This window comes from Eptatretus burgeri, chromosome 18, assembly GCF_056783735.1.
Source record: "Eptatretus burgeri isolate ZD-2024b chromosome 18, Ebu_testis_v1, whole genome shotgun sequence".
In the NCBI taxonomy this organism is placed as follows: domain Eukaryota; kingdom Metazoa; phylum Chordata; class Myxini; order Myxiniformes; family Myxinidae; genus Eptatretus; species Eptatretus burgeri.
This window is the reverse complement of record NC_140978.1, coordinates 26,420,746-26,437,928: the sequence shown is the minus strand read 5'-3', so window position 1 is coordinate 26,437,928 and position 17,183 is coordinate 26,420,746. Positions and strand designations below refer to the sequence as shown.

Sequence of the window (17,183 nt, the reverse complement as noted above, 5' to 3'; positions counted from 1 at the left end):
TCATGGGAATTTCTCCCCGTTTTGCTATTTTCACCCTAACTTGAAGTTTATTTGGTTTATTTTGCATTCCCCATCCTTCCAGACCAAGCTCTCAGTGCATACAGATGTGTGGCCATATTGGGGAGGTATTCATGTCCCGTCATCATTGCCCTAAAGTGCTTGTTCAATGCTTGTCTTCCGTTGAGCACCATCATGATTTGCGCCTCTGTGACGGTATTACATTTTGTGATTATAATTAAGCCTCCAGCCCCCTAAAGGATCGGGGGAGACATTACTGTTGTAGCGTTTGTTTCTGTAATTATAATGTCCCCAGTTATTAATGGTACCCCAGAGTTTCTTCGACCCCGAGTATTAAATAACTAAACCACCGTTTGGGGTTTTCTCCCATTTTTCTGCCAATGTCCGAGCTGCATGGAATGAAAATTTGCGTCAATAATGGGAACAGAAACTATGTGGTGTTGACATAATTGTTTGACTTTGACCTAATTGAAGCGATCACAACGTTTTTCACCATAACTCGACTAAAGTTTGTCCGATCAGAACGAAATTGCCCTCCTGAGACAGCCGAGAGCAAGGCGTATTTACATCACACCCCTCCAGGTTAAAGGTCAAAGGTCAAGGTCGAATGGCAGTCTGAAAAATAATAACGCTTTTTTTTGTAATTGCTCGACTTTGCCAATGCGGAATCTCAAAGACTTGGCCTTCCTTGCACTTGGCCCCCCACTTGGCCTTCCAAGATGTTCTTGCATCATAATAGCATACCTGCAATGAAGTTGAGCACCTGATATTTCATTAGTGACCTTGACCTACCTTTTTTGGAGCGTGACCAAATTAACAAAAAAAACAAACACCTTTTTGATCACAACTTGAATAATTTTCCTCCGATTTTCATGATGTTGAGTTCTTGGGATAGATTGTAGATGAGGACACATTTTCTTCATTTACACTCTATTCCTAAATGTTGAAAGTCAAGGTCATATGTCAGTCCGAAAAGAATATGGCCATCATTGGATTGTGGGTGCCGGGGGGGAGCTTACCCTTGGCGATCACTTGTATCTACTCGCAGTTCCCATTGTTGTCGTCAAACTGAGCTTTGCACCAACAGTTCAATTTGACCCATCAGATCATTCGGTTATTGTGGAGTCATGCCTGTGTGTATGTGGTCACCCGTGCAGTTACCGCACGTACATCTGATGGTATCTTGTTCTTCTCTCATATACCGTACTTACATTGCATTACAGAGTTGATGTTTCAAATTTACCAAGTGGAATGCCCTCATGGGGACCCCCCACTCCGACCTCCGCCAAAAGGTTACAGATTTCCACCTCAACTCCTGGTACGGACTCATCAGGCTGACAGGATAGCTCCGAGGTATGCACACTTGCCTTTTGTGCAGTGTAAAGGGGCTGTCACACCTTGACGTTTTAGCCAGCGTATGGCAACATATCAAAATGTATGTAAAACGCTGGCGTATGCTGAACTATTGATTTTTTTTTTTAAGTTTTTGGCGTATTCATAACGAGTTGGACATATGCATAACGTATAAGTAACGCACACAGAACGTTCCGATAAATTATACCAACGAACGCTTAGCGTGTTGTCAGCGTTCACAACGTATGCCCGACGATAGTCTAACGTAGGCAGAGCGCGCAGCAGCGTATCGCCGACGATCACGTGGCATAGCCGATTAAAAGGCTGCCGATCGACGATTCAAAACGTAACCGCACTAGACATCGAAGTGTCAAGGCCCTGTCACACCTTGACGTTTTAGCCAGCGTATGCCGACGTATGAAAAATTTGCCGAATACGCTGGCACACGTCGAATACGTTATGGGTAAATTTTGTATACGCTAAGAGCACGCTGAAGCACGCTGGCATACGTCGTAGTACGCCGAACACGTCGACAAATTTTAAGCATGCTCAAAATTTTTCGACGTATGCCAGCGTATGACTGACACGTTCCGCATACGCTGGCCATAAGTTGTAGGCACGTTATGCGATCGTCGACACACGTCGACACGTTACTTGGAAGTTACTCAAAAGTCGAAACACATCAGGTCAGCTCAGGTATGGGAGCATGTGCCAGAACAGCGCGTCGCTGCGTCCACTTTCCGCCGGTACTCCAGGGGCCTCCGTCTGGCCTTCCCCCAGGCAGATGCCAGGCCCATCCCCATCTCCTTGAGATGCTGGTCAACCTGCGGCAACCACGAGGCATGTGGTCGGCTCATTGGCCTCCTCCACTCATGAGACTCCCTCGCTGAGAGAATCTGATGAGCAGGATCAGCGTCAGGAAAACGAGCCACATGTCCATACAGCCGCAACTGACGCTCATAGACCATGCAGATAACAAATCTCATCCGAATCTCTCTCAGCAACCGCTCGTTGGGCACAAAATCTGACCAGGGATAGCCAAGGATTCTCCGAAGAGACCTGGTACCAAAGGAATTAAGTCTCTGTCTCAGATCCTTGGTCAGAGTCCAAGTCTCGCATCCATAGAGCAAGAATGAAAGCAGCAAGGACCTGAAGACTCGGACTTTCGTCCTCCCGCACAGGTGCCGGCAGCGCCACACCCCATGATCCAGTGAATCCATGACTCCCCAGGCCCGACCCAGACATCTATTGACCTCTGACTCACAGCCAGTAGAGACATGAATATCACTGCCAAGGTAAGTGAATCTCTCCACGACCTCAATATCCTCACCACAAACAGACACAGACAGGACAGCAGCATCCAAGATGTCATTGAAAGCCTGGATCTTAGTTTTGACCCAAGAAACCCATAATCCCAGCGGCTCCGACTCCTCATTCAGCACCTCGAGAGCCCCTAAAAGGATATCTAAAGTCTCCGCAAAGATCACTGCATCATCTGCGAAATCAAGGTCCAAGATCTTGACATTCCCAAACGATGCACCGCAGCTTGATCTTTCCGACATCCTCCCGACATCCTCCCTAAAATCCAGTCCATACAAGTGCTGAAAAGTGTGGGGGCCAGTACACACCCCTGACGAACTCCAGTATCAACTGGAAATAAGTCAGAGATGGTACCACCACACTTCACAGCACTCTCAGTACCAGAGTTGAGTTCAGACATCAGATCGATCAGTTATGGTGGCACCCCACGAAGACCAAGAATCCTCCAGAGGACATCCCGATTCACTGAATCGAACGCTTTACAGAGATCAACATAGGCTGCAAGCAGCCCCTGCCGAAACTCTCGTCTGCGTTCGGTGAGGACACGAAGAGCAAGGATACGGTCAATCCTTGACCTCTTTGGTGTAAATCCTGACTGCTGTGGACGCTGGTGCTCAAGCAGATGGTGGCGAACCCTATCAAGAATTATCCGAGCAAAGACCTTACCCGGCACTGAGAGCAGCGTCACCCCTCGGTAGTTGTTGCAGTCTTGGCATCACCCTTCCCTTTCCAGAGAGGGACAACAAGGCCCCTCTTCCAATCAGTTGGGATGATGCCTGTGTTCCAGGCAGAGCACAAAACTGCATGCAACAACACAAGTGTAGCATTTCCACCAGCCTTGAGAAGTTCAGTATGGATGCCAAAGATCCCTGGAGCTTTACCCCATTTAAACCGGTTCACCGCAGCCTGTGTTTCCACAAGCGAACATGGACTACAGTTGATTGGAGGGTCAGCAACAGGGATTGTAACACCCTTGACGTCCAACTCGACAGCTGGGGGTTCAGCCTGGTACAACCGCTCAAAGTAACCGGCCCAGCGGGCCTTCACTTCAGACTCCTGTGTCAAGAGCCTACCACTCTCTGCTCGAACTGCAGTGCTCCGAGGGATGCGCTTGGATGAACGCAATGCGCGAATTCCCCTGTAAGCGGGACGAGAATCACCTGTCCACAGGTGATGCTCTACCCCCTCACAGATTCCTCGCACATCGGCCTCCTTGTCCACCCTTTGTGCAAGTACAGTTTTACGCCTCAGCTCCCTGAACAGCTCAGCTCTGCCATTCAGCCTGGCCCTGCGACTCTGGTCAATGGTATCCAGTGTCCCTTGAGAGACAAAATTCTTCTTTGCCCTGCGGTGAGCTCCAAGGCATCCACCGGCAACATCAAGGACGGTGGTCTTGAAGGTGCTCCACAACTCTTCAGGACCCCCCAAAGCACCCAGACCCCCCAAGTGTCCACTCAGCCTGTTCGCAAACTCCTCAACTACTCACTCATCCTTGAGCTTGCCAACATCCAGCCTAGGCTGGGATGGTACCATTCTCCAGGATTTAAGGTGCAGCTTTAGAGTTGCTACAACAAGCCTGTGGTCAGTATTGAGGAACTGAGAACTCCGGTTGACCCTGCAGTTCTGGATCATCCTCCAGCGACCGTCAACGAGGACATGGTCAATCTCCTTTGCCACACCGCCAGCGTTGGAATACCAAGTCCAGCGATGAGTTTGTGGGCGCTGAAACCATGAACCAGCCACCCTAAGTCCATGACTTCTTGCAAAGTCAAGGAACTTAGTGCTATTCTGGTTCATAGTTCCTGACCCATGGGGACCAACACACATCTCATAACCATCCCTATCAGTTCCAGTCGCTGCATTGAAATCCCCCAAGACTAGAAGTGTATCTCGTCTGGGGCACTGATCAACCACATAATCGAGCGTGGCGTAGAATGTGTCCTTCACGGTGAGGTCACTCGCCTCAGTCGGAGCATAGACAGAGACCAGGGAAATGACACCTAAGGAGTGACAAATGCTTAGTCTCATCATACGCTCGTTGACCGGTGTTACCTCAATTATCATTGGGGTCAGCTTATTGGACACATCAACAGCAACTCCTTAAGTATGGTAACCATCAGAGCGACCAGACCAATAGTAGGTGTAACCACCCACCATTATCTCTCCGCAATCCGGTCTCCGAACCTCAGAGAGTGCTGCAATACCGATGTCCAAATGCTTGAGCTCAGATGATAACAGAGACAGGTGATCATCCTCTCTTAGGGATAGGACATTCCAGGCACCCACCCGAAGGGACCGCCTCAGGTTAACCCAAGGAGACCGCCGTCTGGTGGACGACACTTCAGCACCACTCCGACACACTCTTCCGTAATCTGACCCAGGGATGTGACCCCGTGGTTTCCCTCCTTTCATCAAAGATTGGGGGTCCCGAAGGCTTTGCCCCAATCCCGTCATCCGGTGAGCTGCCCTGCGAAGGGAAGCTGCACAGGAGGTACTCCCACGGAGTGGGTTTTCAGATTTTTTTGCGTTTTTGCGTTTTGCGGAATGAAGGGTTTTACGGTGGCCGGAGTGCAAATCCTGCCACCAACCTCCTAATAAAAAAAGTAACCCAACTGCAGGAGGACGTCCGCAGACACAGTTGGGCACTAGATATGGATGGCCGTTGGCTCACAAGGAGCTCCTCTCCCCTTTGACGTTTTAGCCGTCGAGGAAACACGTCGAGGTAATGTTTAGCGTACCCGAAACTTATTTCTAACCTATGAGTAACGTGCTTTGAACCTATGTGTAACGTATCTCCAACGCATATTGACGTATGTAGAGTGTAGACGTATTTGATTGACGTCTTCCGGACGACCACATAACTTACTGAACGTGTTTCTAACTTACAGCTACCGTATCATGGCGTATTGGCAGCGTTTAGGGGAATTGGTATATAAAAATGGGCTTCACAGGAGGAACCCGTCAGTGTTTCCAGACTCCATGGTGTGTACATGTCCATGTCAGTAGTATCAGTAGTAGTAGTAGTAGTAGTAGTAGGTGCATGTCAGTAGTAGTCGTAGGTGAGTGTGATGGGGAGGGTGTGGGCGATGATGGATCCTTCTTGCGTCCGCGTCAACGGCCACGACCAGGAGACTCCTTTGCAGCATTCTTCGAAGTTTTCTTCGGCTTTTTTTTTATCTTGCCAAAACGAAGTTTTTGCAAGATATGTTCGTCAGCTTGTGTTTTTTTTTTTTTTTTTTTTTTTTTTTTTTTTGTTTGTTTGTTTGTCTGTAATCACGTATAAAAAATTCTGCAGAGCACAGTTATCATAGGAAATTTTTGTAACTTCGCATAGCAGAGGCCTATAGAGGTCCCTTTCAGCGCATACAATTTTGAAGGTCAAGGTCAAAGGTCAAGGTCACTTTGTCGCAAATCAGGGGAGTCGACGAAACCCTTATTTTTTGAGTAATTTTGATCGGATCGTCTTCAACCTTCATGGGAATATAGTTCATGGTCTGGCGCTCAGCTAATTAACTTTTGGTGATGATTGGCCTTGACCTTCATGGTTAGCGCCTCAGGTCAAACATATTTGACCCCAAGGTCAAATTTTCAAGTTTTAGGAACCATATCGTGGAGTACCTCAAATTGAACACCTCGATGAGTGCTTTCTGGATATGTCAAGCTTGAGACATTATGATGTCATTTGATGACGTTATGAGGCAAACACATAATTTTCATGGTTACTCTGTAGAACGATTCTCATCGGAATCTCTCGTAGGCAGATATTCCTCAAGGAGTCACTCCTGGTGGATAGCAGCTCTGTTCACCTCAGTGTGACCTTAAAGAAGTCACACGTGGTCACCTTTTGGCAAGATACGGATCACCCTGCGGGTGACATTGGTTTATTTTTATGTTTTTCTACGCTGAACTATTGATGTTTTTATTTTTATTTTTAAAGTTTTTGGCGTATTCATAACGAGTTGGACAAATGCATAACGTATTAGTAACGTACACAGAACGTTTCGATAACTTATAGATAACTTACACCAACGAACGCTTAGCGTGTTGTCGGCATTCACAACCTATGCCCAGCGATAGTCTAACGTATGCATAGCGTGCGGCAGCGTATCGTCGACGATCACGTGGCGTAGGCTATTCATAGGCTGCCGCTCAACGATTTAAACCGCTACCGCTGAACGATTTAAATCATAACCGCACTAGAAATCGAAGTGTCAACATCACCGTCATGCCGAAGAAAAAAAACAAACAAAAAAAAACATGGAGTCTGGAACACTGACAGGTTCCTCCTGTGAAGCCCATTTTTATATACTAATTCCCCTAAATGCTGCCAATACACCATTATATGGAAGCTGTAAGTTAGAAACACGTTCAGCAAGTTCTGTGGTCGTCCGGAAGACGTCAAATGCGTCTACATACGTCAATATGAATTGGAGATACGTTACACACAGGTTCAAAGCATGTTACTCATAGGTTAGAAATAAGTTTCGGGTACGCTAAACATTACCTCGACGTGTTTCGACTTATGAGTAACTTACAAGTAACGTGTGTCGACGTGTGTCAACGATCGCATAATGTGCCTACAACTTATGGTCAGCGTATGCGGAACGTGTGAGTCATACACTGGCATACGTGGAAAAATTTTGAGAATGTTAAAATTTGTCGACGAGCTCGGCGTACTACGATGTATGCCAGCGTGCTTCAGCGTGCTCTTAACGTATACAAAACTTACCCATAACGTATTCGACGTGTGCCAGCGTTTTTGACAAATTTTTCATACGTCGGCATACGCTGGCTAAATCGTCAAGGTGTGACAGCCACTTAACTTGGGATAATGTCTGACACAATGAGGAGGTGAGTTATCCCCACACCCTAAAGAATTACAATTACCTGCACCAACTCTCAAATTGACCAGCACTTGACGAGCGTGGAGAGTAAGTGGATATCCCGATGAGTTGAGGGAGGCCTTCATCCAACATTGTCAACATTTAACGCGACAAGGTATCTTACATGGTTCGTGCTCCTTTAAAAAAAAAAAAAAAAAAAAAAAACTTCTGCCTATACCACGATCCAAATCCATACTGTTTTTCCTCTGGATGTGCCGGTACATCGCTCAGGGTCGAAGGTCTTGGTCCATATCACGTTCACTCTCGGTCATTGTTTGGGGTTTATTCATCAAGGAATGTTACGGGTATATTATAAACAAGCTTATCTATTGCTAAAGTTCACCATACAGTTGTACATATAAAAACTAGCATTATGGAAAATGGTATCAAGTATGGTTGCTAATACATCGACAAGGGAGAACATGCGTGTACAAAACACAATACGACACAAACTGGTGTACAAAATGTGCTTTTACCGGCCCAGCCACCGTGTGGACGCTGCCGTGGCTCTGACAGGACGCGCTGCCTTTCAGGGACCGTCCCAAACACGTTGCATAGGTAGATGGCAACCAAGGAAAATTATTTACACAGTATAATGACAAGGTGATGTGAAAAAAAGGCTGTCCGCAGAAACCGTCCACAGCTGAGAGAAATAAAATTAACGTTCAGTTCATTTGATGCACCGTTCAAATCAATCCATCTTAAACACAAGGTAGTTAAAAAAGAAAACAAAAGAAAAGTCGAAGCTGAAAGTGCTTGTCAAGAGCTGCAGAATAAAATGTATGGATGTTGAAACCGCCCTCAACCACACAGGCCAAAATCACCCTCGATATCAAACTCCTGCCCCCTTCCAAATGGAGTTTTCAAGGCCAAATTGGCTTCAGAGGCCCAACTCCTCACAAACGCCAAACCAACCTCATCTGTGCTGCCTGTGCAGTACATTACAGGGTAACATACTTCTTCACTGTAAGTTGAATGTTGAATCAATAACCAGAAAGGACCAAAGCAAGGAATGAACAAACTCCAAACAGTCTCACCTACACGTTATTTGTACTCAGAAAGTTGAGAAACCAATAAATACTCAGACATAAATAAACCAATCAGGTTAAACACAAGTGTCACATACACGGAGCACCAATGACATTGGGAGGGTGAGTCGCACGGACTTCTTTGTCTCACAGTTCGCTGCCTTAGTCACTGTCATCAGAACTGATGATTATCTGCTCTGTGGGCACTCGGCTATTCTGGCTTCTCCCCACACTCGGCACTAAGGATGGGAACGTGCTGGATGACCGAGAGTTAAAGTCAGAAAGGCCCGTGGGCAGTGTACTTTGCAGAAGCTGAAGCGGCAGTGGGAAGCCTGGGTAGAGATTCGGCTCCCGGAGCAGCAGGTTTTGGGCGAGGCTGGAGTTTGCTAAGGACAGAGGTTGAGTTCCTGTTGGTACCGGAAGAGAGAGGGGTGTGTGACTTCCAGGGGAGAAGCAGGCAGCTGAAGTGGAAGCTTGAGAGGTAGTACTGGCGACTTCACGAGGTACCTGCGGTTGTAGCAAAGAGTTGGGCATCCCATAGAGGAGTCGAGAATCACCGTACAATGAAGAGTATGGAAAGACCGCTGACGGCCCCATGAAAAAGTTGTTTGGCTGGAGTGAAGGTAAAGAAGTGAGCGGTGGAAGGTTAAGTGGTGCCTGTGTGGCTGCTTCATTGGATGCTTGTGTGGCCGTGCTGCTGGCTGGGACCGAAGATGCAGAGGGTGTAGTGACAACAGCCGTACTTGATGAACAGTTATTTATCTGTGCAAGTGAGGATGGTGGTAACCCTGGTGGCTGCAGTACCAATGGTACACTGCCACTTTCAGCCTGTGGGATCCTCAGAAGTGTGCTATCATGTCCAGCTGCCGCTCCCTGGTGGACACCAGGCTGGGCAGATGCACCCTTGGTTATGTCATCACCCTGAACATGCTCCAACTGGAGTCTATGTGGATTTGGAATAGCGAACTCGCGTTCGCTTTGTCTATCCGCATGTCTTGTGGCTGAATGAGCAGTAGAAAAGATAGGAAGCTGCCGAACGAAATCCGCAGGCTCACCAGGTGGAGAACGATGGTTTGTAACATTAGCTACACCCTTGTCTATGCTCACAGCACTCTGGTTCGGACCTGAAACAGACACGTCTTCATCACAAGAGTCCATACACTCAGTCATGTAATGAAAATACAATTTCTAATCCTCAGTTTTTTGAAACACACCGAATGATTGTCAATTTCTTTGTGTCGATAATTCACAGCTTATTGAACAATACGATTATAAAAATTGATGTTGCATGTGATAAAAGGACACTTTGACTCGACCCCTGTGTCATACACAAGCTGAACCTCCACCATGAAGGAAATGCCCTTTTGCCATTTATTAAGGTTGGGATTACATCCATCCTACTACCATCATGTGTACAAGACGCATATTCCAACATACTCACGATGTGCTAGGTCTCCTTGCCTCCCTGTAGACCTCACCGCAAATATCTTACCATCATCAGTGCGGATATAAACACCTGCAAGGCACAAGAACAAACCAACAAACATGCTTCATACCTTCACACCTCAATCTAATTTGCAAGGATGCACGCACAGGAACAGGTGTGGCAGATGTGAGGCGGTAACGGATAGAAGTCTTAAAGGACTGGAGGGAAGAGAGTGCAAAACAACAAAACAGGGAGTCTGTTCTGACGACGACAAAAGTGGGGTGACGGAATGGAGATGAGAATGGAGATTCCCCATTATCCCCACGCTTTTTGGAACAACAAAAAAGGGGGGGGGGCTATTGTAATCGCCTCGATATTTCTGTCCATCTGTCCATCCATCACGCATCTCCTCCTAAACGGTTGTGCAGAGGTTTACCAAACTTGGTAGTTATGATCAACACGTGGCAAGGTATGAGAGCAGTATCATTTTTGGCCCCAACCCCTGGGGGCGGGGTCAAAAAGGTCAAATTCGAAAAAAAAAACGTAATTGCGGGCATATTTTAAAAGATTTTTGAATGAAACTGTACATGCAATCAACATTGGGGACACATAAAGTGTGGAATGATTTTTCAGATTTCACCCCTGGTTCATGCCCCAGGGGTTGGGAACTTGTGGTCACAGAGGTCAAAACGGAAAAATTAATTTCACTCAAAGTTTGATATTTGGGTAATTCCTGGTGAAACTTTTTGCCATCTTTTAACTTTGTGATAGGTGGGAACCGTGGGGATTTGCGATGGCGCTTCATTGACTTCTCTCTTGTTTGCTTTTTTTTCTGTGTCGACATATTGTACCAGTAATACATTCAACATCGTGTGTGTGCGTGCGTGCGTGCATGCATGCATCGTTGATTGTTATCTCCATATGCGAGTTTCAGAAGGTGGAATGGAGTCCTACCAGGGCTCAAAGTATCCACCTCCATTTCAGTAAGGGAGCACGATTCATGGACCAAGCTGTTAAGTTTTGTTCTCAAAGTTTTGTTCCGAGAGCGCTTTTCAGGATCGTCACCGAGCCCCAGATAGCTTCCAACTGTAGTTAGTTTGTAGTAATATTCCCAGGGATAGTTTTTAAGATCTCCAGTAGGTCCTTCATCATTCCCATCGCTCCAATAATCACTGGTACAATTTTGACCACTCTTCAGCTTCCAAGATATTTTCACTTCATTTTTGACATCCTGGTATTTAGTCATTTTCTTTATTTCTGCATTATTCAGGTAAAAATCGCTGGGTACTGACACCTCAATTAGCAATGCCTTCTTTTCTTTTTTGTACCCAATTACGATATCCGGTCGCAATGCTTTGGTTTCTATGTTCACGTTCAATGGGATCATGAGGTCATACGTGAGCATCACTTCCTTGTTTTCAATGATTGCTTTTGGTTCATGGTTCCACGAGTTTTCTGGAACTGGGTGTTAAAGTTTCTGCAGATGTGCCAGTGGATTACTCCACATACGTTGTTGTTGTGCCTTTAGATGTGCAGCTGTTCTGACAGGAGTTTAAAAAAAAATAAATCCTGATAGGTGGTTCGTGCTTTCTGTTTCGACCTTGCAGAATCTACACTTGTCTGATTGACTCAATCCTGCCATCTTCTGGAAGCCATTCGTGTCGTGTCCTTGGTCTTGTGCATTTATTACTATTCATTCTCCATCCCAGTTGAGCTGACCTCTTCTTAGCCATTCAAATGAGCCTTCTTTGTCGATGCCCGATCTGTCAAACTTTTTTTTTTGACTTCCCTGCTCTTTTGTCATGCTCCCAGTTGTCAGTGTATATCTGTCGGTGTTTCCTTCTATATTCTTCTTTTGTCCTTTTTGAAATTGTTGGGGTTGTATTCACTGCTGTTTCCATTTCATGCGTGACATCTTCAATTCGCACCCGTTTTTGGAAATTATTGGTAAGTGGATTTAGGGATAACGTGTGTGTGTGTGTGTGTGTGTGTGTGTGTGTGTGTGTGTGTGTGTGTGTGTGTGTGTGTGTGTGTGTGTGTGTGTGTGTGTGTGTGTGTGTGTTATATATCTCCATTTGCGGATTTGAGGAGATTGAACAAAATCTTCCCAGGCCTCAAAGTATCCACCTCCGCTTCGGTAAGGGATCACAGTTTATGGACCAAGCTGTTCAGCTTTGTTGTTCTCAGAGTTTTGTTCCGAGGGATCTTTTCAGGAGAGTCACCGAACCCCGGACTACCTCCAATTGTAGTTCGTTTGTGGTAATATTCCCGGGGATGGTTTTCAAAATCTCAGTGAGATTCTTCTTTAATATTCCTCCTGTTGCTCCAATTATCACTGGTACAATTATGACCACTCTTCAGCTTCCAAGATCTCTTCATCACATTTTTGAGGTCCTGGTATTTGGTCATTTTCTTGATTTCTGCATTATTTAAGCCAAAATCGCTGGGTACTGATATCTCAATCAGCAATGCTGTCTTTTCCTTTTTGTTCCTGAGAACGATGTCCGGTCGCAAGGCTTTGTTTTCTATGTTCACGCTCGATTAGATCATCAGGTCGTACGTGAGCATGATGCATGATGTCCTTGTTTTCAATGATTGTCCTTGGTTGTGTTTCCATTATTTTTATGGAACTGGGATGTTGAAATCTTTGCAGATGTGCCAATGAATCACTTTGCATACTTTGTTTTGCCATTGTGTGTAAAATTGTTCTGATAGTTTTTTTGAATCCCAAAAGCAGGTGACTCGTACTTTCTGTTTCTGTCTTGCAGAAACCACACTTGTCTGTTTGGCTCAGTCCCACCATCTTTTTTAATCCATTGGTGTAGTACATCCTTGATCTTGGGCATTTATTTCGCTCGCCAGAGGAGAGGGTATTGCATTTGGGTCCATTTGTTACTTACGAAATCTAAAGATTTCGTAAGTATATTGATAACTTCCGTCATCTGTTTGTGTGTTTGTTTGTTTGGAGGCATGACTACTCGAGAACGGAAGAAGCTACCAATGTCAAATTACACCAACTGATTCAGGAGGGTGATGGCAAGTGCTGATTAGATTTTGGTCAAAATCGGTCAAAGGTCAAGGTCACAGTGAGGTCAAACATTCGATTTTTCATGGTTTGGTACAGAATCATCGTAGAAACTTCAGGTTTGCATCGCGACCTTCTCTAGGGACAGCTTTTATTAGACAAGGTCAGAGGTCAAGTTGACGATTTCGTAAGTACCAGTCTATGACTACTTGTTTGTGTGTTTTTTTGTAGGCACGATAACTCGAGAACGGAAGAAGCTACCAATGTCAAATTACACCACATGATTCAGGAGGATGATTGCAAGCGCTGATTAGATTTTGGTCAAAAGCGGTCAAAGGTCAAGGTCACAGTGAGGTCAAACATTCAAAACATGATAACTCGAGAACAGAAGAAGCTACCAATGTCAAATTACACCACATGATTCAGGAGGATGATTGCAAGCGCTGATTAGATTTTGGTCAAAATCGGTCAAAGGTCAAGGTCACAGTGAGGTCAAACATTCGATTTTTGATGGTTTGGTGCAGAATCATCGTAGAAACTTCTGGATTGCTTCGCTCCCTTCTCTAGCGACAGCTTTTATTAGACAAGGTCAGAGGTCAAGGTGACTATTTCGTAAGTACCAGTCTATGACTGCTTGTTACTTACGAAATCGAAAGATTTCGTAAGTAGATTGATCACTTCCGTCCTCTGTTTGTGTGTTTGTTTGTTTGTTTGTTTGTTTGTTTGTGTGTGTGTGTGTGTTTGTGTGTTTGTTTGTAGTCACGATAACTCGAGAACGGAAGAAGCTACCAATGTCAAATTACACCACGTGATTCAGGAGGGTGATGGCTTGTGCTGATTAGATTTTGGTCAAAATCGGTCAAAGGTCAAGGTCACAGTGAGGTCAAACATAATTCCGTAAATTCATGTGGATAAATGGAGTATTTTTGCTTCGGTCGACGTTACGAGTTCGTTTTAACTTCAATTTTAATTTTGTCTTCGGTTTTTGCGATCGCTTAAAACTCGGTTGTCGAAATTCTGGTAAAAATCGGATGTTTTGGAGACATTTTAAGATTGTATAAAAAAAATATTTCACTCGCCGCGTCACGGCTCGTCACGTGGTGCAGCGCACACGAGTAGAGGCGTCGATGAGTCACGTAAAGGTTTTGCGTGTGCACGCTGACGGTGTATTCGATAAAGATGGTGTTTAAAAGTCATTTTTTTATCCTAATAAAGGTTATCATCGCATGCCTGTCTCGCTCAGCCGTCGGATTATGTAAAGATTGTTGGTGGATGGCCGAATATTACGGTTTTGTGACTTTTATAAAATAATATTAAATAATTGCGTGGAGAAATGTAGATTTTTGCTTCGGTCGACGTTACGATTTTTGATGGTTTGGTACAGAATCATCGTATATACTTCTGGTTTGCGTCGCTACCTTCTCTCGAGACAGCTTTTATTAGACAAGGTCAGAGGTCAAGTTGACGATTTCGTAAGTACCAGTCTATGACTGCTTGTTTGTTTGTTTGTAGACACGATAACTCGAGAACGGAAGAAGCTACCAATGGCAAATTACACCATGTGATTCAGGAGGGTGATGGCTGGTGCTCATTATATTGTGGTCAAAATCGGTCAAAGGTCAAGGTCACAGTGAGGTCAAACATCCAAAACATGATAACTCGAGAAAGGTTACCACAGGTATTGTTGATGGAGCATGAGTTTGGAGGATCGAGGTAAGTTCGGCGGAATTTGTGTGTCAATTCGTCGAGTTATGGCTGTTTTAAAAATTTCAGTGTTTGCGCCCATGGCACAGAACGCCTTGCCTAGTTGTCGGCCGCGATGTGTTTTCGATAAAGATGGTGTTTAAAAGTCATTTTTCATCCCAACAAAGCTTATCGCCGCATGCCTGACTCGCTAAGCTGTCGGATGGTGGAAAGATTGTTTGTGGATGGCCGAATATTATGGTTTTATGACTTTGATAAAATAATATTCAATAATTCCATAAATTCCTGTGGAGAAATGGAGTATTTTTGCTTCGGTCGACGTTACGAGTTCGTTTTAACTTCAATTTTAATTTTGTCTTCGGTTTTTTGCGATCGTTCAGGACGCTTAACACTCGGTTGTCAAAATTCTGGTAAAAATCGGATATTTTGGAGACATTTTAAGATTGTATAAAATATTTCACCCGCCGCATCACGGCTCGTCACGTGGCACAGCGCGCTCGAGCAGACGCGTCGTTGAGTCACGTAAAGGTTTTGCGTGTGCGCGCTGACGTCATTGCGCTCGCTCCGGCGTCCTTTTGAGTTGGGGGGGCCGTCGAGTGTGACCTTTATGTTATGTTAATCCGCGGTAACTCGAGAACGGAAGAAGCTACCAATGTGAAATTACACCACGTGATTCAGGAGGGTGATGGCTTGTGCTGATTAGATTTTGGTCAAAATCGGTTAAAGGTCAAGGTCACAGTGAGGTCAAACATTCGATTTTTGATGGTTTGGTACAGAATCATCGTAGAAACTTCTGGTTTGCGTCGCTACCTTCTCTCGAGACAGCTTTTATAAGACAAGGTCACAGGTCAAGTTGACGATTTCGTAAGTACCAGTCTATGACTGCTTGTTACTTACGAAATCTCAAGATTTCGTAAGTATATTGATGCCTTCCGTTTCTGTTTGTTTGTTTGTTTGTTTGTAGGCACGATAACTCGAGAACGGAAGAAGCTACCAATGTCAAATTACACCACGTGATTCAGGAGGGTGGTGGCTAGCGCTGATTAGATTTTGGTCAAAATCGGTCAAAGGTCAAGGTCACAGTGAGGTCAAACATCCAAAACATTCGATTTTTGATGGTTTGGTACAGAATCATCGTAGAAACTTCTGGTATGGTTTGCGTCGCTACCTTCTCCAGAGACAGCTTTTATGAGACAAGGTCAGAGGTCAAGTTGACGATTTCGTAAGTACCAGTCTATGACTGCTTGTTTGTTTGTTTGTAGGCATGATAACTCGAGAACGGAAGAAGCTACCAATGTCAAATTACACCACGTGATTCAGGAGGGTGATGGCTCACGCTGAATGGATTTTGGTCAAAATCAGTCAAAGGTCAAGGTCACAGTGAGGTCAAATATTCGATTTTTGATGGTTTGGTACAGATAACTTGAGAACAGAAGAAGCAACCAATGTCAAATTACACCACATGATTCAGGAGGGTGGTGGCTGGTGCTGATTAGATTTTGGTCAAAATCGGTCAAAGGTCAAGGTCACAGTGAGGTCAAACATCCAAAACATTCGATTTTTGATGGTTTGGTACAGAATCATCGGAGAAACTTCTGGGTTGCGTCGCTACCTTCTCTCGAGACAGCTGTTATTAGACAAGGTCAGAGGTCAAGTTGACGATTTCGTAAGTACCAGTCTATGACTGCTTGTTTATTTGTTTGTCCACACAGAACTTGTGTTTTTCTCCGCAACCACTTGTCGGATTGAGACGAAATTTTCACCATCGGAGCAACAACTGATGTAGAATGTTTTATTGATAATTATGATGTCATTGTTCACGTGGTGTGGCAGCCATGTTGGAAAAACAGAAAACCCTTGGACCTCTGTATCTCTGAAACCGCACTCAGGAAAAAATTGAAACTTGGCACACACAATTGAAACTCCTCATGGGGAATGAGTGATTTTTACCCTGTGGGGTATTCCACCCCACGGGGTCGAAGCGCCGCTCGCGTTCTCTCTATTCTTGTGTGCAGTTCATTTGAACGTCTATTTCTCCATTATTCGTGAACAGAATTCGATGAAAATTGACAGGCATATACTAGGTCAGGTCAGGTAGGGGAGCATGTGCCAGAGCAGCGCGTCGCTGCGTTCACTTTCCGCTGGTACTCCAGGGGCCTCCGTCTGGCCATCCCCCAGGCAGATGCCAGGCCCATCCCCATCTCCTTGAGATGATGGTCAACCTGCTGCAACCACGAGGCACGTGGTCAGCCCACTGGCCTCCTTCACTCATGAGACTCCCTCGCTGAGAGAATCTGGTGAGCAGGATCAGCGTCAGGAAAACGAGCCACATGTCCATACAGCCGCAACTGACGCTCACGGACTATGCAGGTAACAAATCTCATCCGAGTCTCTCTCAGCAACCGCTCGTTGGACACAAAATGCGA

The 17,183-nt window shown here is 45.3% G+C and overlaps 1 protein-coding gene across 2 annotated transcripts in view; it reads right to left on the bottom strand.

The window, feature by feature from the left end:
* Positions 1 to 7,842: 7,842 nt before the first annotated feature.
* The window catches only part of RAD54L2 (RAD54 like 2), a 93,532-nt gene continuing 84,191 nt past the window's right edge, over positions 7,843 to 17,183 (bottom strand). For both annotated transcript variants that reach the window (XM_085863502.1, XM_085863501.1), the window contains exons 21-22: positions 10,044 to 10,118; positions 7,843 to 9,726 (exon numbers count right to left, since the gene is read on the bottom strand). In XM_085863502.1, the coding sequence (XP_085719628.1) occupies positions 8,765 to 9,726; positions 10,044 to 10,118 (1,037 nt within the window). In that variant the 3' untranslated portion in view covers positions 7,843 to 8,764. The remainder of the gene's footprint in view (positions 9,727 to 10,043; positions 10,119 to 17,183) is intronic.